General features: G+C 37.6%; 1 protein-coding gene across 1 annotated transcript in view; it reads left to right on the top strand.

Annotated features, from left to right (window-relative positions):
• wash (WASH complex subunit washout) overlaps positions 1-23,617 on the top strand; it is a 51,687-nt gene that overhangs the window by 1,962 nt on the left and 26,108 nt on the right. The window contains exons 2-4 of the mRNA XM_083118053.1: positions 2,457-2,573; positions 19,450-19,705; positions 22,485-22,628. Coding sequence (XP_082974179.1) covers positions 19,472-19,705; positions 22,485-22,628 — 378 coding nt within the window. The 5' untranslated portion in view covers positions 2,457-2,573; positions 19,450-19,471. The remainder of the gene's footprint in view (positions 1-2,456; positions 2,574-19,449; positions 19,706-22,484; positions 22,629-23,617) is intronic.

The following is a 23,617-nucleotide window of genomic DNA, read 5'->3' as shown; positions in this document are numbered from 1 at the left end:
TTGTCAGATTTTTTTTTCTGTGCACACGTACCAATACTTGAAATTGAATTATTGTTACAAGTTGTAGAAAATATGAGGAAAGCATTTAGATCACTGGAATTGAATCTAAAGTTTGGCAATTCTAATTTCCTCATTTTTAAATTGCAGAAACTATTGTTTTGTGACAAATTATGTTGTGAAAGTTAACTTCCACAAGTGTCTTCATGCCATCAGAAGCTCTTTTTTTCTTCCATCACATTGAAAAAGTTGTATGCAATCATTGATATAGCATATAGCACTGCCATGAAGGCACATTTAGGGGATGTGGGGGTAGGACCCCACACATTCCAAACATTAAACATGTAGGAATTTCATTAAAATTCTTAGAGCCTAACCTACTGACATAACCATATAGTAACGAGATGGAACTTTTGTTGTGCACAAAATATGCAATAAGTAATTTAAAAGAGTATGTTCAGTATGCATTTATAAGTATGTATAGAAATTGATTGATGTGGATAATGCATGTGTAAAGTTATGATATCGTAAGTACACAATCTGAATTTGAGCCTACATATGTACACAAATTTGAAAAATCAAATGGCATAGCAAGTAATGAGTAAAAATCTGTGGTGTATACATGACAAGTGTAGAATTAGATTCATGTGGAAGACCTGTGTGTGTATGATGGTATTTGGAATAAAGCAATTTGAGCTATGGGCAAATTTTCATAAGGGAGTGGCATCAGGTATGGCTCCACCACCTATCACCAGATCACATGTTTTTTTGTCGAACTCCTTTTTGCAATAAAGAATGATTGTCAAACATGCGAGAATACAGGGAAGAGGAAAGTGGTTTGGAGCATAATAAATGTGGTTCAAAATATTTCTTCCATGTTTGCTTCAGTAAGATGCCAAGCCTAACACACTTTCCTCTGTATTAGTGGGTTCTGATATACAGTTCCGGACACTTCTCGGTTGTAATGATCCCATTAAAAGTCAATTGTATCATTACACCCAGAAGTGTCTGTGACTGTATATGACTGTTCACACCAATATTTTTTTTGTTATGAGTATTTCATTTATTCACAATTATGTTACAGTTGTTGTTGGTAAGGCAGTAAGGTGTGGATATGATGGTTTGGTACTACTACCTGAGACACCTGGGAATGATTTCTTTTGCACTTTTTTACATTGCTAACGTACTATTCTGCATTCCGGAACACTTATTTAGGTGAAATAATGGAATTTGTAATGAAAATAATGTATATTTCTTACATTTACGAGTACTTGGCAAGCATAGTTTAAAAATTTAAAAAAAAATTAAAAACACTTTAGGAATTTTAAATTGACTTTTTTACTTACTTACGGGGACGAGGTATGCCTACTAGGTTAGGTTAGGCCTGTTAGGTTAGGTTCCATTAGCACTCCTTTCGTTCAATTTAGCATATACGGACAACATCGGCTTGTAGCAGCAGCAATATCGCGTATCGTGCTCTCGTGCAGAAAGGAAATGGCGGCAGCAGCAATAGCGCGTCGGAAATAGATTTTCGTAGAAAACCACATGCATTCGCATTAAAATGAATCAAAACTACATTCCCGAACATCAACAACGCTACAGAAAATGAATTCCATAAGTACTTTCTCCTGTAAATTTGAAGGAATCTGTCTCAGGTATAGTAAAGTGTTACCGATGGTTTTTTTGGCCCAAGTTTATTTTGTTTTATTGCGATTTCATAATGCAAGGAATACAATTTTAACATGGTTCGTTTTCAATCTACTTCTGTTAACATATACTGCGGAGTTTTAGCAATTACTTAAGATTTTGTTCAATATATGCTTTTTTAGTTAGGTTAGGCAGGCCAGGTTTGGTTATCTTATCACTAAAATAAAGTCTCTAAATGCATTCTACCAAGCTTCCGATTTACTTCTACATTAATTCCCACTAGTCTATGATACTTACAGTCGCTTGTCAACAGAAATACATTGTCCATGGGAAGCGCACATGCTTGCGTAAGGTAATTTTTAAGTTGTTTTTTCAACATAAATAACTTTTTTGAAAATCCAAACAGTGCTCATTACTTTAAGGAAGGTTCAAATTTTGTGTAACAATGATTGTCAAAATTCTACTATAATTAGTCTGCCTGCTAGGAGAATTTGAAAAAAACAACCTAAAACAATCGGATCCTTATCATTTTTTTTTCTGTTCATGTATTTGTGATGATCGTTATGAATGCATTTCAGTGATTATGGTACAAGTGCCATCTCATGGTTTCATAAATTTACATTGTAATTCTCATTTTTGTAGCGTGTGTTTGCTCATTTATTAGTTATTTTGCAATAAGAAGAGAAATATTGTTATGCTAAAATTGGCTTGTCATTGCCCTCTGATGGTGTACTCATTTACTTGTATATTGATTTTTTTAATGGAACTTTGTGTGAGGAATATTATTTATGTCCCTCTTTGTTTCATTTCAGCTCAAGATCATCTTGTAGATATACAGAGAATGAAGCATGTTGAAATCTAAATTGGATGGGCATTAAAGATGCAATATTTGTAATACAAGGGGATTGATAACACATACTTAGAAAAAGGTATGGTGATATGTGCAACTATATACAGCTGATCTGTTACGATACCATATAAAACAGTATATCCAGTCTCAAAGAACAACTTTAATAATCAACTATCATGTATTCATAGTATCTTGTGCACACACACACAAAAAGTGTGCAAATATTAATTTTGAGCTCAAATATAGATATTTAGTTCCTCGGAATTTGCTTCTCTCACTGCTATAACTACTTTAAATAAACTTTATGTTTGAATTCATAACATGAGTATGGTAGAATTGTCAGTAGGTTATTCTTTGAACATAAGGTAGGTCTGTTTGCAAAGTTAAAGAAAAGTAAGCCTGAAATTTCCACATGATATAGGTTAGGCTTATATTATATATCATTGAGATAAAATACAGTTTTTAAACTTTCTAACTGTCACTTAAGCATTAAATATATTTATAGTAAGAGTTTCTTTCATTGTTGTCATATTTACATGAAAAAGAACATTTTATGTGGTCTTTCATGTGTCTGTTACATAGTTTTTTGTGTGTACTGATCTGTATAGATTTGGACAGTCACAAGAATGTGTTAGACATGTTGGGATTGATAGTGCATTTGGTCATATCCCACATGCAGTCTTATGGTAACAGTCTGCTTACGTAATATTTCAGATATTTGAGCAGGTTTTTTTTTTTTTTCATTTTTCAAATTTGCAATAGAGAGAGAAATTTTGTTCATGTTCACAAACGTTCTTCTTTAGTGGTTAAAACTGTCTAACACAAATTTACCATCATTTCTATTTTCTGATGTTATGTTTAATTTGTGTATTATCCAGTGCAAGATTTTTTGGAGACAATTATTATTTTACTGTATAATTATTCATTTTTTCAACAGCCTCAAATGTATTTTGTCATGTACATACAGTTCTATTTAAAAAAAAAAAAAAAACTTGCTTGCTCAATAGAGTTCAAGCCCAACTTTGGTTGGGTAGGTCAGGTAAAAATAACATTTTTAAGGACACTTTATGCTCAGTTAGGCTAATAGGGTTTGGTCCTACAGCTTTGAAGTTTGGTGTTGCTATCTAGGAGAGCTTAACTTGAAGTTGTGAAAAGCAACATTAAACAACATGAATACAAATACCACTTGCTTGAACTATATTGGTTGTACTTGTTGTCTTGCCCCAGACAAGTTAAATGATGATGATTTTGGGTGTGTGAGAGAGAGAGGGAGATGGTAAAAATAGGTAAAGCTATCCCTTGCAACATGCCATGGAGGGGTGTGGAGGTGCTTAATCCACTTAACAATATCTACCCTGGTGGAAGTGGTGTGATCAGCATCACACTCTGATCACGTTAACCTCCCCTCACCGATACTCATGTTATTAGAGGCTGCTTGAACCCTAGAGCTGCCTTATGCAGCAAGATGGTTTGAAAGTTTTGTATTTTTATTTTGCCTCTCTCACTGCTATAAATAATTTAAATAAACTTTATGTTTGAATTCCACTTCTGGCGAATCATGATTAGGAGAATGAGTGATGATTAGATTAAATTGATGAAGGGATGTTTGCATAGAACATCCGAAAAATTCCAACCTGGTATCACCAACCCCAGGAATCAAACCTGAATCTTCTGTGTGACAGTCAGACAACCTACCAGCTGTACCACTGTGGCTCAGAATAAATATTGATATCATAATAATAAATAAAATTGTGCAATGTTGTGCAGAAAACCATCAAAGAAACTAGAGAAATATTACACCCCCTCAATATCAATTACCTGGCATTCCCTATGACAAGGCTCCCAAGTTCAAATCCTGGCCCAGTGGTGGGTGTTGTTTGTAAGTATCCCCTTCATCAGTTTCATCACTCATCTTCATCTTCACAATTAGCCAAATAGTGGGAAGAAAGTGAAGTAAAATAAACCAAACGAATCAATCTGGAATTGCCAATGGTGTTTACCATGTATTATTCAGAAAAATAATATTATTGTCGCATTACTTACTCTTACTGTAGTATTGAGTTTCATAGCCATAAACAAAAGCATGGATTACTATTCTATGTACAGATGTCATAGCTCTGTGTTAGTAGTTTGATACTGTGTTAGTACCGATAGGCTATGTTAACTTTTGATCCTTATCTTTTGATTTGGCATGTTATTGGATTGGATTGATTTGTTGCTTTAAGTCCACTTTATGCACAGTAAGGCTAATCGGGACTGGACCTACAGTTTAAAGTGGGATCCAAACCACTATGTGCCTCCACCGGGAATCGAACCCGGGACCCCTTGATTAAAAGGCGACGACGATTTGGCATGTTATGCAGATTTTTGTTAGAGTTATTAGGTTAGGCAGTTACATGCAGTGACTCTCTATAAAAATAATAGGTGGATAATTATTATGATGAGTAGGTTCAGCAAATAGATTCAGTGACTGTCTTGAAGAATCATAATACTGATCTTTATTTCCTCTACATTATGGTGCAATGAGAGTGAATAGTATAGTAATGAGTGACATTTGGTGATGTATTGTGAGATTTGCCCCCAAAATCAAAGTTTGGCACAAAAATAAAACATTCTACAAAGTTGGGAAATTACACGTCAAAAAAAAAAGTTTTTACTTGACATGTAGAATATTAGAGTATGTATGATGAAAGAAATATACAGCCTAAAACGAATGAAAAAGAAAGAAGAGTCTAGTCTCGAGAAACATTCCATTTCTCTTAAACATTTTGGAACCCCCCCCCAATTGCCCACATTTGTATGTGTAGAAAGTCTGGCATTTGGGAGGGGTGATCTCCCCTATAACCCACCCTCCCTGTGGATCCATGCCTGTGCTATTCCCTTTGATTTTTCTGCAAATTATGCTTAACTTTTGGGCACCAATGACCTTGTGCACTGTACCAAAATCTAAGTAATTAGTGTAATAAAAAGTTTATTAACAATGTAGATACTAATAACAAGTGTAGGAAATTTATTATTGGTGAATGCATCTTCATGAATATTCAGTCTTAATATTTTGTCTTTTCCGTATGTGATTATAGTCTGTATCTCTACCTTGTAACAAGAATATATCACATCATAGCTGAAACATTGTTGAAAAAACTGGTTCTTTGAAGTCAAAATATTAAATGAATGTGCTGTTGGCAACAGATGCATAAGGCATACATACATAAGGTTGAGTTGAGAGTAGGGGTTATCAGCTGCTGGTTCTGAAAATTGAAATGCACAGGCTGTATTGCTCTCTCAGGCTTGTGTTGGACAACAGATCTCCCAAATGGATGCTGCAAGTAGAATCACCAGGAAAGCTAGTGCCTTCATATCTGAATATCAGGTAAAACATTTATCGTGGATATAAGGTGATTACAGTGCACCAGGGACTGACTACTGGAAAACATGGTATAAAATGCACACGTTGGGTGACCTCGTGCCTGTTAAGACATTGAGAGTATCGAAAGTCAACCTTGTGACAAGTGTACCCATTACATATTTTCTTATTAGTCAATAATACACACAAACAGCACAATAAAACTCACTTTAAAAATATCTCGAAGCTTGCAACTCCATCTCAGAGTCATCCTCAGGGCTGGTCAAGAAAAAGCAGCAACTTCAACTGATGCACTGAACTCATGGGTGTAACTTGGGACCTAAATTTGAAGGGGCAAAATCAAACATGGGGCTTAACTTTGGGGGGGGGGGGGGGGGGTCAGAATCATAAAGTTTTCTATCCCATAAAAATACCATCCGGCACTATTTTGCTAAGTAATTGTTAAATTAAGCAAAATCATAAATATTACTCATTCATGATGGATACGTGATTTAAGTATTACCTATGTAAATATTCTTTCGTATTTCTAGAGATTAAAAATACAAAATTATTTATTACTTACGTGAAATGAGTATCTATTTTGTACAACGACAATGTTTCGGGAACCACTGTTCCCTAGGGTTACCAGATCGCTATAAGGGAAATGTAGGACATAATGTCCCAAAATGTAGGACTTTAAGTAAAAATGCAGGACACAAAACATTCGGAATAAACAATACACATTTCTAGAACATGTTAAAAAGTACTTTAAAAATTACAATTTTCAGATTTTAAAAAAATTAATCTTTAAATGTAAAATTTTCAAAATTGCATTTAATTCTACACAATACACTTCTTAGTACTTGTTTTAACTGATACTTCTCAGATAGAGGCCAGCATAGTCTGCCTTTTACCTACCCACTGCCCGCTTGCACGCGATAACAGGTTTACCTGCTCGCCTGCCCACGTCAACGAGTCGACTTGCGTCTCTACCCGGGTTCTTGGTCTTCAAGGCGCTCTGAGCTTACAAGGTACCTGGGCATTCAACAAGACCCGGGCACCTGCAAAACCTGCTGGAAGGAAACAGCCCTCCGGCAGCGTGTCGCTCCAGGTGTTTCATCACCATGTGGACGGCTGCAGCCAGTGTTGCCTACTTACGTAGCTACTAAATCCTACGAAGTCCTAGGAGGAACTTCTTCTCCAAGGAGAATTTATATACTTAGCGATTTCAGTTCAGCGTAAGCAGTTTTTATCTTATTGCCAGGAAATGCACGCAATATTACAGTTTCATTTATCTAAATGAATGATCGAGCAAACAAAAATCTCCTCACTGAAAACTAATTGTTTTTCATTGCATGGTGCCTTAACCAGGCACGCAGTGGCGCAACCAGAGGGGGCAGGGTGCATTGCTCACAACCTTGGACGGAAATTGTCTAGCGGAGGGGTCAGGGTGGGGGTCAAACATTAAAGTACAAGTCTCATCAAGTTCAATGCCGTAGCAAAGGGGTAGCGGGAGTCGGCCCTGAGCGCCAAACGATCTAAGTGAGAAAAGTTTTAAAACAGAGAATGCTATGGTGGCCCGTGATATTATTTGCTATTAATGTTGGTTTGTTACGAGTTGGATGAATTAATTATGTAATACGTCGCTCCATGTGAAAAGAAAATATTGTAGATGGAAATTTTACATGCCATATGTATGTACATTCGGAATGCATTTATCATGCACTTTCTTTCTTTCAAAAATAGTTTGTGTGCTTGTTTTCCATTATTAGCTAATGTGAAATTGACGTGTTGAAAAAAAATATTTCTAATCCTCTGTTTCAACACAAATGCGTGAGAACCGACTTCTACCCCCTTTTTGCGTGATTTATGAGGATAATAATGCCTTTCATGCTACTTTATTACTATTATTGTGATTGTTGTTGTTGGCACGTTTATCCAAGTACTTGTCCCCCCCCCCCCCCCCAAACGAGGGTAACGGCAATGCCCCTGTCTGGCTACGGCCCTGGTGTTCGCAGTAGAACAGTGTGTTGTTTGACTCGCGACCTCAGCGTAGAAAGTGACATGTTTCAGTCCTGCCCTATATCACTATATATACGTATATTAGTTATTTACGACATATACTTATGGATCCTGTGCCACGGAAAACCTATTTCAATGTGTGTGTGTGGGGGGGGGGGGGTAGGAACATTCGTAAATCTCATTTTATTGGCGATGTGGCTTACGAAGCTTTGAGTTCCCTTTTTTAAGTAGTGAAAATCTATTGCAGTTGGCAACACTGCAGAACGGTGAGGGCCCGGTGCAGTTTCTACTCGAAGCAACTACGTCATGCAGAGGGAGGGGTCTGCAGTTGATGGAAAGAACGAACTGAGACCTACTAGGTATCGTAAGACTGCGGGTACCCGGCGGGTCTACAATGCCTGCCAGGAACGATCTGGGCAGGTGGGCATACAAGCTGCTCAAGCGAGGGTGTTGCGCAGGTTGCATGGCATTTCAGGAGCAATGTCTCGCGAACGGGTCTGCTCCAGGTCTTGTGCAGGCCTCTGTTCTCAGAGAAGCCAATTTTCATTAAAGTTTCAGGTCTAGTCAAAATATATATATGAGACACTGAACAGTCAAATTATACTGAACCCCAGTACCAAACTTTCTACAGACTTTTTGGAAAAAAAAATATTTCTCTCATGACTTCGTTATGCTGCTGGTAATAACAGTACCCTCTCATTATGACCCGGAATGGTAAACAAATATTCAGCAATTACCATAACTTGAAATGGTTCCAGAAGTTTCATCTAGGGTAGTTTTTAATTCAATAGCTTTGTTCTCTATACCTCCTGATTTAAGAATAGGAAACATCTTGTTCCATCAGTATAAACTCCAAGGAAAGAAATTCCACACTGAGCACTCAGTGACATCATCAGAATGTGACCCAAAACTTTGTTCATTAATTGCTCCCGTTTTTGTTCTACCAGAAACTTTTATGTTCTTTTTGGGCAATGGCTGAATCAAAATTATTTCACTATTGAGTTTGGGAGCGCAGTCGATAGACTTGCAGCTTGCAGGATTTCTCTTTGTTCAACTGAAACACGTATTTTCCTAATTAATATTATGTTACGCTCAAAATGTAGGACATTTATGATATTTTTCAAATTCCTCCCAGACGCCGGACATAAGGCTAAAATGTAGGACATGTCCAGGAAAATCCGGACGTCTGGTACCCTACTGTTCCCTTCTTCAGGTCCTATATCTCGGCTATCCGAAAATTGCCATAGCCTCGTCAAATCATACACTCGTCAGGAAAAGGAAAGCACAGGCAGACCACATGGAAATGGTGTAATAAGAGGGCATGTTTTCCTTTTTTTTAAAAAAGTTTTAACTTGCACTGTTTTTTTAGCGGAAGGTTTTATAGTGATTATTTTAACAAATAACAGTGAACATGGGTCCAGCAATGGTTTTAGCGTTTTCCAAATTTTACCTTTACCATATTGTACCAATTCCTTTTTCTGACGAGTGTATGATTTGACGAGGCTATGGCAATTTTCGGATAGCTGAAATATAGGACCTGAAGAAGGGAAGAGTGGTTCCCGAAACGTTGTCGGTGTACAAAATAGATACTCATTTCACATAAGTAATAAATAATTTTGTATTTTTAATCTAGAAATATGAAAGAATATATATGAAAGTGAGTAAGTCGCACAAACCTGAAGTATGAATTACCTATGTAAAGTTTCGTGTTTGCATGTTGCACAATTGGATAGTTTTTTCTGATTAGTTTGGAAGGCTCTCTGCCTTCATTCATGAAGGGTACGGCATATGGAGTGGAGATAGTAGTGCGTCACTTCTATGTTAGTTTCTGGGCAGCGGTAGTTGCATTTTCTCATTCTCTCCAATTATATTTATTATTTTGCTTCTCAGGCACGTAGAGTTTAACAAAAGTACATTATACATTTTAATAAACCTGCAAATTTGGAGGAACAAATGCTCTCCTTGCTGATCTCTCGACCAGCCCTAAGGGTGACTGAGATGAAGATATTTTTAGAGTGCATTTTATTGTGCTGTTTATGTGTTTTTATGTTGTGGACTAAAATCTGTTTGCCAGCACATGTCATAAGGAGTATTTTATTGAAATATTTTATTGTATACAACATCCAGGAATGAATAAAATGACTTACCTGTTTTAGGCCCAGTTAGGAGAAAAAGTAATGTGTGTCTATACACACACACACTTATACACAGTGCAACCTCAATTTTATGTTTGCAGGAGATGTAGGTAAAAAAAAACAACTTAAATTGTAGGGAAACAAAGGAACATTGCGTTATTGAGAAATGCAGGAAAATGTAAAATCCAGGAATGAAGATTCAGGGTTCCACTATATATATATATATATATATATATATATATATATATAGGTTAAATAAATGACAATTAAATTGTACCTCAATATCCTTTCATAAAAATAATCCTTTGTCTCTCATTATTATTATATACTCTTGCTGCTTTTGTTGCAACTTAAGTGCATTTTCATGTAAAAGAGAACCCTGGATGAGCCAGGACTGAGTATGGGGTGCAATGAACCTCAAGAAGAGAAGTAAGGTAGGTAAGAAACAAGTAACATGGTTTATTTAGGTGTTTTCAGTTGCAGGAAAGTTAGAGATCAACAGATGAGAATCTAACCAATCATCTTATAACACAGAAGAGGGGAGCTCACAGAGTTACTTATTGGTTCCTGGTAGTCACAGACTGATTTTGTCTGAACTTTGTGTGGTTTAAGAACAGATATGCATTTCAAAATTGTTTATAACAATGGAGGAAATATGTTTGCCACTTTCAACATTGGAATGTTATGTAGGGAAGGAAGATGCTTTTTGCTATCTCTATCAGATTCAAGATTACGCAAGGAAACTGAAAATTTCTGAATATTTTTTTCAGGCAATTTATTCTTTCACTGAAAAATGAAGCAAGAGGATAGAGTCTAGTCACTGATACCATTTCAGACAAAAGTTCTTGTAGATTTTTCAAGGCTTGAATTTATCAGAGTGAAGCAGAGCTATTTTTGTTGCAGAGATTTCAGCTTGCAAACAAAATAAGTTTGTAAATTTGACAAGAATTTTAACAATAAAAAAATTGACCTCAGTGCAGAGAATTGAATTCATTAAGTCACATTAAAATCCAGTATTTAGGGATTATTTGTGCAACAATATATTCACTTCCAACAGAGATTTGACTGAATATGCATTGGAATTACAAGTTGGTTATTTGTAAGAAAGGTGTTCATGGGTTTGATAACAATTCACATTTAAGGTTAGAACTTCTACAAGTAAGTTTCGCGGAAAAAGTTAGTAACTCGCTTACATCTAATTACTATTATTGATAACAATATTCATGGAAGGCCACATTTTCTTGATACAAAACACACATGTATTGGTTCACATGCTGCAATAAGAAAAATATACCAATCGTACCTGTTGTGAAAATACTTTCAATATTTTGGCCCCATTTCCAGGGCCAAACAAGGGGGAAAGGTAAAAAGGTTAAAATAGGAAAGTTGAGGAATTGGCTGCAGACTCAAGATTTACTACATGATTATAATTTTCATCATCATCTACATAGAAATTAGTTTTTATGGCCACTATCTTAACTTCCCCTTCCCCTCCCACACACACACTGACACTTCATCTGGGTATTCTGGAACCTTCTGCCTTCATAGGCATCATTCAGTCAATTACATCACTGAATTTGCAAATGGCTCTCTAAACTTGCCTATTCCAGGGAACAATTTTGCAGTCATTCTTCCTACTTCTGGTATTCATCTCCAGCATTCTTGCATCAACAACCCATGCCATTGTCTGTACTAGTAATAGAACCTTTTTGGTGGCAAAAGTTGGTTTAACATTTCATGGGCATAAGAAATAAATTCTTTATAAATTTGTACATTGAAATTTGCCTCAATAGCTTTGTGCAAATTTGAGATGATATTCCGGAATATAGGTACATTTATATGGAAACAATTGATTTTTAGTTTGATTGATTTAGTTTATTTTACTTCGCGTTTTGTGCCTCTTGGCTAATTTGCGAAGATGGGGATGAGTGATGAAATGATGAAATTGATGAATGGACATTCACAAACAACCAAGCCCGACCGGGATTCGAACCCGGGACCCTTGGCATCGCAGCACGATGTGCTAACCACTCGGCCACAGGGTCGGGCTATATGGAAACAAGAAACATGCACCAGACACTGGAAAATTTTTAAATTTTCACCACCGCAAACCACATGTTCAAACGTTAAAAAAAAAAGATAGTGGAAACAGAATTGAGTGTTCGTTCTGTACAGTTGCCAGGTTGCATGTGAGTAACGGTAGGTCAGGAAATTAGTGCTACGATTGTGGGGTTGTGGTCTGCTGTTCAATGGAGTGAAAGCTATGATGGTGTATACAGAAGTAACATCAGTGGTAGCAAGTATGGTGTTTTGAGACACTGGTGGAAGGAAGTTGTTGGTTTCACAAAGGTAGGAGGCAGAACTTTCACAAGAAGTTGGAGGTGGAAGTAAAAAAAGACTGAAATTCTTTAGGTGGACAAGTTGTAACTGAACATGATGGATCTGCCTGGGTTACCAGATTTGTGAATTTTGGGCAGTAGGTAAAGTGTGGGGGGTGCAGGGGTTGTCTGGAGTGAGTGTAAATGCTGTCATGTTTTCAAGAGGAACTCAAGTGTGGATGAAATCTGGAATCTTGCTGAGGTGTGGTAGGTCAGGAGTGATTGTTTTGTGGGTGGAGGAGTCTGCCAGCTGATGAGTGGCTTCAGTCAGGTAATTATGAGAATTGAAGACAATGTGGTGGACCCTTTGTCAGCTGGAAGGATTTTGATGTCATGATTGTTGAGGAAGTCTAAGAGGGCTTGTTGTTTGGAGGTGGTGTGGAGGTTGTCTAGGAATGATCTGTCAGAGGTAGTGGGAATGATTGCAGTGATGATGTATCATCATTACAAAACATTATAAAATAAGAATTGTGAGAGTATTGGTATTGGTTTAAATATAGAATTTTTATCAATGCTGATTTTGGCCAGTATTCATACATTGGTAATTGGCTTTTTGTCACATCCCTAATATATGTATGTACATATGCAGTTTGTAGTGCTTAGAAATCCAGTCTTGTCATGAGACACACATAAATTACATCAAAAGAATGGGAATGACTGCCTCAATCCAATCACCAGAATTGTTGCATGGTAAAACTTAGTCTCTGATTTGTTTCCCTTTGGTCTATGTGGCATAGTATAGACAGACTTGCAATATCCAAATCATCACAAGTAATTGAAGTATTAATTTCAAGCATTATATGTGCAATTGGTAATAAATACCTACTTTTGGAGTAGGTCATTGAAATTGTAGGCACATGTTGTTACCCACATTTTTGTTTACCTACCCAGTAAGTAAATACACATGTCCCAGCCCCAGTGCAAGGCCATGTGTTCATCTTTCCTCAACTGTTGGAATTTTGAACTGTTTAGAGAATGGTCAGTAGAGGTGGAAGAGTGTAATATTTCTCAGAACTCCCTTATCCTTCAAACCCTGGCAAATGAAATTTTGAAGCCCCCAACTGAAAATCTGAAGTTTGTAGTAGGAAGAATTGGGCATTTTTCTTCCAAAGACCTTGGCTTGAAGTTCCCATCAGGCATTGAGTCACATGTGTCGTAAAAGTGAATGTTTTGATGTGTAAATAATCCCTAAATACTAGGTTGCAGTAAGGTAAGGTGCATGTAGCACCATGTCATGAAGGCACATTTAGGGGATGTGGGGGTAGGGCCCCACACATTCTCAATCTCATCCATTTTATTTATTTATGATGTGATCAGCACCATGCTCTAGCCACCTTTACCCCCCCCCCCCCCTGAGTTTTCCCCCAGGTACCCATTGATTTGAGGCTGGAGCTGCAGGGACAAGGCAGGAAAATTTCCACCCTTAGATTACCCACCCTGGGAATCAAACCTGGGTCTCCCACATGGCAGTCAGACACCCTACTGACTAGACCACCATGGCTGCACTAAATACCAGTGGCGTAGCATGGACATTTCGGGTGGGAACGCCAAGTCCGAAGGAAGGGTCGGCCCTTTCTTGCTTAATAATTTACTTATGGTATTAGTCGCCACAGGTATTGTTTATTTGCCTGAAGTCAGCTGGGTTTTCAGACCTACTATAACGGCTGGGGATACGTCGGGCTGACCCCCCGACTATTCCAATACTTGTTGAAGATCTCTACGCTTAGAGGTGACGAAGGAAAGCGTGGGAGGGAGACTGGCAGTCGGTAGGTATGCCTAGGCCCTTCATGGGCTGTTGCACGACTGATTTTTTTAATGCATGTTTTAGCATAGAAAACCTAACTTTTCTATGGTTTTAGCTAGAAAATTAGATGCCTCACTATGCCACAAATGTTTTGAACTCTGGTGTTTTATACTTTTTTAATACCTATCTGCATGACGCAAGTCATTAAAAACCTACCTGAATCATAAGTACCTCTGCACAACAGTAGACGTCATTGTTGTGGATGATCCAACTACTGATTGATTTGGTTTATTTATTTCGCTTTTCTACCACTTTTGGTTAATTGCGGATATGAATATGAGTGATGAAATTGATGAAGGGACACTGACAAAGAACATCCGTGCTCACGCCGGGATTCGAACAAGGGACCTCTGTCGTCTTGGCGCACTGTGCAAAGCAGAGTGGATGATCCAAATATCGTACACTCTACTGACGTAACAGTGGCGATTAGTAATTCAGACCACTGTTTATTACATCTTGAGAATGCTGATAAACATTTTAAAATAATTTTGTCCAGAGACCATTCGATGTTAAGAGTTTTCAAACGAATGCTAAACATTTCCATTGACACAATATTAAGTAGTTAGATAATAACGAAAAAATACAATAAAAAAATTAATAGTTTTGCGGGTTAAGTGGTAGAGCAGCCACAGGCTGAATTTCTACCACGAGGACTTCACCAACTTACTTGACAAAAACTGTGTTGATCTTTTAGTTTCTAATGCACATCGCTGTTCGTGCGATAAATTATACAATGCAGATTGTTTTTTACTTTGAGATTGGTAAAGTTATGTCAGTCAATATTGCGTATTATAGAATCACACAGCACGAGTTGCATGAGCGTGAAGAGCAAAGAACCGGGTAGGAATTCTACCGCTGTCGTCTGGTTCAGAAGGCAGGAAGGGTCACATGAACCAATCACGGTAGACCTCTCTGCTCTGTACCGTACGCTGGCGTATGAGAGAGCATTTACGCCCATGCTGTAGAAATCGAAGCTTTCCCTCCAGAAAGGCAGCAAGGAATATAGAATCCTGTACGCCGAACCTGCTCGGCGTCCGGCCTGGAAAGGCATTGAAAAGAGATGCTAGAACGAGTGTTGAGAGTGGAGCGTTGCAAGCGGATCGCGAAAAATAGCTATTATAATGCCATGAAGGTCAAACATTTATGAAATTAGTCATGTTTTACTTTATAATCACAGCATTTAAGCATTTTCGAAATTTTAAATCTGGGAACGCTGGGCGTATGGGCATACTATAACACTACGCCACTGCTAAATCGGTTGCAGTTGAGTTAACAAATTCAATTCTCTCATGGACACTTCCTGTCCTCTTATCCTTTTCACCAAGCATCTGGACCAGACAATATTCCTACTATTTTACTTCAAAAAACAGCTCACTCACTAGCTGCTACTCTTGTTATGTTATGCACTCTGAAGGCTGCTTTCCCACTCTATGATGGAAGCGAATATCATTCCTATTTTAAAATCTGGCAATGCAAAAGATACTACATGTTACAAGCCCATTTCTCTGCTATCTATGCTTGCTATTATCTGTAAAAATTCTGAAATTCACATCCCCTTGCATACTCAGCACAACATGGCTTTCTCCCAAATTCCTCATGCCTTACCAATCTGTCTTCTATACAATCCTATGCTATAAATCCCATAACTAATCATAGTCAGTCCAGAGCTTTTGATACTTATTGCATAAATTGGCTAGTAGATTTAACATCACTGGATATGTTAAAAATAAATTACTATCTAAGAAACAGACAACATGTTATACTTTCTGGAACTCATTCTAACTGGCTTCCTGTTATATCTGGTGTGCCCTATATTATTTGTCTCATATCTGGATGCTCTTTCACATCTCTTCAGTTCCCTATCTCAAGCACAAATCTAATGTTTGCTGACAATTGCAAAATTATAAGAAATAAAACAGTCATCAGACACATACCTTCTCCAAAATTCTCTCAATGGTGTAAACAATGGAAACTGCCCACAAACACTTTTAAATGCTCATACATAACAATTTCTTTGAAACAAAACATTATTGATGTAATCATACACTTACTGACCTCCCTCTAACAAAAGAATCACAAAACTGAGATCTTGGTATCCTCGTACATTCGATAATAACATCTCAGCCATCACAAAAAGGCAATATGTATTCTAGGCCTGTTGTACAGATTCACAGAAATTAATAACCTGAAAGCACTTTCAATTTACTAGAAACATTTGTGTCCCACATTCTAGAATACTCTTCACCCATCTGGAACATGGCTGTCCATTCTCAAACCACCAAGAGGTATCTCAAAAATTTATATACAGTAGAGCGTCGATTATCCGAACGTTGGTCAACCGAACGACCGCTTAACCGAACTGTGTACTCGCTCGCACCTGTTACTCTCCCACCCTACCGTCCATCATCCCCCTCACTCCCAAACCAAGTTTCCCACAGTAGTCGCCGCACTGAGCCACCGCTGGCGGAACATTGCTTCTAATGGGGCCTTCATAAGGCGCTGCTGACCGGCCAAGCCGCCAGTCGCTGTGTTTCAACAATCAGCACACTTCTGTCGGTTTGGCACTGGCTGTAGAAGTAGCCGCAGTATCAAAGCTGTTCACAGCAACAGCTGCACCAGCTTAGAGTTGAGGCGTGCCGCTCCGCGCAGTTTGAAGGATTGCGCGCCCCCAAGAAGAGCTTCTCACGGTGCAAACAGTAACCTTCTGTTCTCTGTTACGACCACTTGTGTGCTGCTGCGTGAAGAAGTGAACTTGACGATACAAAATGCTTAAACGTAAACGTGTTGTCCTTTCTATGAGGGACAAGTACGAGATTATTAAAAGGTTAGAAGAAGGTGAATCTGCAACCACTTTATCCAATGAGTACAAGGTGGGGAAGTCGACAATTACGGATATAAAAAAACAAAAGACGAGCATAGCAAATTTTATAGCTATGCTTGATTCTACTGATGGATCAACAAGCCGTAAAACTATGAAGCTCGCCACTAACACAGATCTAGATGAAACTGTACCACATACTATATATTCCTACTAAAGTTGCCTTTGTACGTTACTTTGTAATACTTAAAGAGATGCCTGTTTTTATGAATAAATTTACTGTACAGTATTTCTTTTTGGCAAATAAACATGTACAGTTCGATTATCCGAACAAACCAGTTTTCCGAACACCCATGTCCCCCAATTACTTCGGATAATCGACGCTCTACTGTACTCATACCCCTGAATCACGTAGATACATTGCAGATATGAAATTTCTACATAAGGTCATAAATGAAAGCTTGAGATGTAGCATCCCACTTTACAAACTCTCCCTCGGAGTGCCAGGACATAAAACACAGAGCAAGGAAACTTTCCACACTGCAACTCCTACATCCTCATTATACAACTTTCCTTATTCCATAGCTACCTAATCAGTTTAACAACATCTCAAACCAAATAGATATTTTCAGCTCGTATTCATTTTTTATCACCAACCTACAAAAAAATTGTTCATAAGTAATACTATAATGAAAATGAGCTGTTTATCTTGGTACTGTTTTGTTTTTGTTTTAATGTTTTATTATTATTTCTTTCTGGTTTAAAATGACTTCTGATGTACTAGAAATTTCAATAAATAAAAAAAATCTTTATTCTGTAAAAATCCTTGATTATATTGCCAAGACCTTGTTTGCAAAGTGATTTTTTTTATATGACAAAAAATCAAAACCAGTAGTGTTAATTTTAAAATCAACCTCCCTCACCAGTCTTCCAGAGGGTGGTAGTGAGGTGTGCCTTCATGAGGGTCACCCTCCATTAGGTGAATACCTCTGCAGTGAGTCTGGGTATTCTAGGAGAAAAAAAAACCTACAATTTCATGTCCAATGTGTCCATCTGCCATGATGCCTGTGGCTTGTGACAACAGTATGGCTGTTTCAAGTGCAACAACTAAACCTTTGATTGACTTTTGTTATTTAACATCACTTTTCTGCCACATTTAACTAATTGCGATGATTAGGAAGAGTGATAAAGTTGATGAAGGGACACTTGCAAAGAACACACACACACCCAGGCCAGAAATAGAAGGTTCACATGTAATCAGGCAGGTGGATTATCAAGAAACATTTTCACAATATCCTATCCTCTATTCTGCAGGATCATCAATTTGATTCTTGTCCCTGCTGACTTGATGGCCAAATGCACTAAGTGGTCAACTTTGGATCTTGTCACTAAAGTTCCCATGTTGGTTGGTTGGTTTATTTGGTTTTTTAAGTCCACTTTATGCACAGTAAAGCTAATCGGGACTAGACCTACAGTTTAAAGTGGTATCCGAACCACTCTGTGCCTCATCCGGGTATCAAACCCGGGACTCCTTGATTAGAAGGTGATGACGAGTTCCCATGTTCAAATCCCAGCCTGGGTATGGATGTTCTTCATGTCGGTCCCTTCATCAATTTCATCATATCATCACACATCTTCATCAGAACAATGAGCCAAAAAGGCAGAAAAGCAAGAGTTATGTTTGATCTGAGATGATTCACCCACCTAACAAACTTATCTCTTCTCTTTAGGTTTGGTGCACTCCATACTCGGTTCTGATTTTTCTACTGGTATCTTCTCTTGCACTTAGGTTGCAATAACAGAACCACAGTAATTACTCTAAGATACAATGGATTAGTTTTTGTGAATAGGATATAGAGAGGATAATTGTCTATCAACTTATCATCAAATATTGAACTTTAGAATATTACGATCATTTAATTCATCAAGAAGATATCTGAATGTTTACTTTTTTTCTGTACTAAACTAAGCAGGTGGAAAAATTTTCAATTATGTATGTGTGTGTGAGGAGGGAGTGGGGTTAAAAGTCTTATTGTTCATTCCTAGATGTTTTACATAATTCAATATTTTGGTGGGTATAGTTATCACTAGGTTGACTTGCAATACCCTCAATATATCTGAACAGACATGATAATGTCTGATGTGTACATTTTTTTCATATTTGATGACAAGCGCTAGCTTGCCCACTACATGGGCTGGCTGCATTCTAGCAGCACCATAACTTAATGAAGGCACAGTATATATTAGCCAGACTGTGAATTATAGAAACTTTTATTTTGTGTGTGTTTAGGTAATGCAATAGTATGTTATATTTGGTGATATAAATGTAACTGAATTATATATTCATTCAAATTTCGCATTCCTGAAATATGTGTACCATAGAGAGTCTATCTTCCTGTCTGTTGAATCTAATGTTTTATATGTACTGTTTTATTTTTATAACTGTTACTTTCAGGTACAGTTTGCAGAAAACAGACATGGGTCATCAAATGTATGAAGTTCCGGTAATTCAGCAAGATCTAAGACAAGAAGAAACTATACTTCAAATTGCAGATGCCCTTGACTATTTGGACCAAGTTGTGAAGGATATATTTGGAAGAATTGGAACACGGATATCAGAAAATAAAGATAGGTTACAGAACGTCCAACAGAGAACAGCATTAGCAAAGGCCAAAGTAAACAAACTAACAGGAAGTAATAAAGCCACCAAAGTAAGGCATTTTTTTATTTTTTTGTAGATTATCATTGTAAAACTTGCTTATGTCTGTACAAAACCATTTTCATTTAATGATCAATTATTTAATTAAAGATAGGGTTATTCCACGCCATTTCAACGAGGTCATGACACCCACCACCTCCGATTTCGATGAAATTTGGTATACACCCTTCCTGTATGGTTGAAAGAAATCCTCTAAATCTTTTTCACTCTAACTCAAATGGTTTTCATTTAACAGCACTTTGAAATGTCATCAAATCAGTGTTGTCTGTCACTCTTGAGACCCTCGATACAAGATACCCTTGCTTACATTTTATTTCTTTTCTCCTTATCCAATCATCAGATCTCTTTGAAATTTTACACAAAGTTGTTTTTTGCGTTGATTTGATGAGGAATGACCCGATACTCTCAGCTGAGTTGAAGAACACAAATAGATGATGCTCTAGAACATGAAATTAAATTTTATCATTGTTTCTGTATTTTATATGATGAAGTTAAAGCCAGACTAAACCATATTGTTACTGGTATTAGTTTGTAGTTTCATTCCACTTTTGATCAACTGTGATAGTGAGGATGATTGATAATGATATAAAATTGATGAAAGGACAGTCACAAGGGAATATCCATGTCCAGGCTGGGACTGTAATTCTTAAATCATGCATCAACTAATTTATGCAGTTACCTTGTTGGGATGATGGGACAGGGAATGAAGATATTTATCATTAAAATGTTCAGGTTGAAACTTTTAGTGCATGTGTGTCTTGGCTTATATCGGGCCTCCTCGATGATGTCATTGCCTTGTAATCAAGAGATTCCGGGTTTGATACCCAGTGGAGGCACATGGCAGAGTGGTTCAGATCTCACTATAAACTGTATGTCCAGTCCTGATTAGCCTTTCTGTGCATAAAGTGGACTTAAAAACTCAAATAGGCATACAAATGTCATCTTACAAGATACTATCCATCATAAAATACACGTAGAAGTGCAAGTACCAAAGGCAATTTTCTTGAGGGTGTGTTCTAGGATGTAATTCAAAATTCTTTAAGAGAATGTGTACTTCTGGTGCTTATTTGGCTCTGGAAGGATGGCCTACGTGTATCTCCAATTGGACAGATGTGAAAATTGACAGAGAGAATTAACCTTTAGCCACTCGAGCCTCTTTCACATGTAACCCTCTTGCTGCCCGAGACGATTTTCAGCAAAATGCAGAGTTTTATAAAAATGACTGTAGATTGGATGCTAATTACCATAGACAGACAAATGATATATCGTTTTACTCTGAATTAACCATAGATTTGGACTATATAAAATGTATGCACATTTGGCATGTATATGGAGGGAGGTTGGGGGACTGAAAATTCCAAAATTTTTGAAGAAAAAATGGGGGGTTTGCCCCCCCACCCTGACAAAAAGTACAAGACATTGTAACAATTCACATGGAAATAATCGCTGGAGTCTTAGAAAATAATTGTGCTATTATCATATGATCAATAGAACATGACTTGTAACCCCAAAACGATATGTCTGTGCCGCTGAGCCATTCAGCAAAATGAGTAATTACCTTGAAACTACTGTAGGTCCGAAGCTAATTGCCTTAGACAGACGAATCAAGTACCGTTATATGCGGAATGAACCACAGATTCGGACTACATACAATTTATGCACATTGAGTGTATATATGGATGCGGGGGGAGGGGAGGAACAGGAAAATTAAAAAAATTCTGAAGAAAAATGCCCCTTCCCCCCTCCACCCCTGGACAACAAAGTACAGAACATTGTCAAAATACACATGGAAATGATCGCTGGCATGTCTGGAACAAGAAAATAATTGCACTATTATCATACGAGCAATAGAACACGACTTGTACCCCCAAACATGTCTATGCACCACTGACTTAGTTTCAAAGGAAGCCTCAATTTTCCTACCACCCCCCCCCCCCCTTACCTTTTATGGAAGAACAAGGCGTGCAAGAGTCTTTACAGTGCAGAATGTGTTAACAATAATGTAAATGAAGAAAATCGCAAACCCAGCCAAAAATAGCGACATTATAATGTAAAAACTACGAGCATGCTAGAGGATCTTGATGGAGATGCTCGGGATGCAAGGGCTTACATGTAGGATCTCGATCGAGATGCTCGGGATGCAAGAGGTTAAATGATTAGTGTCGTAATGTTTCACATGTTTAACGCAATACAGTGTTGTATCATTCCCCTGTAAGGATAAACCTAAGAAATGTGCTTTCAAATCTCATTCATATATGTATAGTGCTACTTCTGTACCATTACAAAATCTCTGTGAGAATATTTGTAACCCACAAGATAAATTTATTGTAACTTTTTGTTTTTGGGATGCTGAAAATTGCACTAGTTTTCTATTATAACATACATCGCAATCAGTTAAATGTTGGCATCAGTTCCAAAAATAATCAGTTTCATCACATAACAACTTTGCATTTGTGTAAATAAAATCTATAAATTAAGGATGATTAATTGTTATCATGTAATTATTGTCTGAAAATGGCACATTGGTTTCTTGCGGTGGAACCTTATTTTTACATTTTGTCACATTATACATCCCATCCTCAAGAGAGTTATCATGTTATAAAATTTTACCAAATTTACATTTTCTGCTTGTAGAGTTTTTGATCAAATCCCCTGAAAAACAAAATCCAAGCCCCACTCTATACTGATCAAAAATTTCTCCAAACTAGTCTGTAACAAGATTCCACAATTCTATCATTTACAATACACTTATCTTGTTAAATACATTTCAGGTATTCTCTAGTGCCAAATATCCAGCCACCGAGGTACATAAAGACTACAGATCCCTCTTTGATGTTAACAGTTCTATGCAGTTTGAGCATAAGTCAGCTAAAATTAAAACAAAGCATCCACCTCTCGAAGGAAAAGTACTTCAGGTAAGTATTACTACAATTGTTAGTGAGTATGTGAACATGGGTCCTGCAAAGCATGTGAGCATGAGTGCAGCCTGTATAAAAAAAATCAGGTCTTGTATTTGTATTTTAATATTCTGTTGTAATTCTTGATTTGTCTAAAGCAAAAAACTCTCATTATTTTTTTTCAATTTTTAGGCTTCAATATTGGTGGGAATCGGTAATAGTATTGCCATTGGTCAAAGTGGTATTTGCTCAGCTATAATTGTATATATATACATTATATACAGGGTGTTTCTAAAGGTCGTTTACAACGCTTGGCAGGTGATTCCTCACATGAAAACAAGCATAAAGTGTGAGTTTCATTTTTACGACTGAGGCTTCGTTTCCGAGATAGGAGCCTCGCAAAAGGTGACAAAGTGAACATCACACCTAACTGGGATGAATACTATCACAGATAGAGAGGCGGTTCCAAGGGAATCATTAAGGAATCGTACGTTCTCAGTCCGGAAGTCACTATGAAAAGTTTACTGCACGCATGCGCAATGGAGTCCTCAAAGGAATTGGGGATTTCCAGCAAGAACAGTGCATGGAAAGGGTATGTAACACAGCAAGAAGGACCGTGACAATGAGAAATGCGCTAAAGACAACGCATCCCGACCTCAAACATCAAAACATGAGCACGGAACACAAAATCCGAAAAGTTGAGCACGGTTGCATACTCCAGTTACACGCGAGGAATGAACGAATCATGTCATGTGGCATACGAGCGACACATTACTCCACCAGGAGGAGGGAAAGAAAAACACAATATCAGATGATTGCGACAACTTGTATTTTTACACGCGACAACTACGTAATATCCCCCCCCCCACACACACACACAACAAACAACAAATGCTACAATGTCTTACGCACAGACAGTGTGTGTCACTGTACACCAACTGAAGATGTCACTTTCACCACACAAAGGGGGTGGGGAACAATACCAAGAGTGTTCTCACTGGGATTTG

The sequence above is a fragment of the Lepisma saccharinum genome, chromosome 2, assembly GCF_977018435.1.
Source record: "Lepisma saccharinum chromosome 2, izLepSacc3.1, whole genome shotgun sequence".
Classification (NCBI taxonomy): Eukaryota; Metazoa; Arthropoda; class Insecta; order Zygentoma; family Lepismatidae; genus Lepisma; species Lepisma saccharinum.
This window is presented reverse-complemented; position numbering and strand designations above follow the sequence as displayed.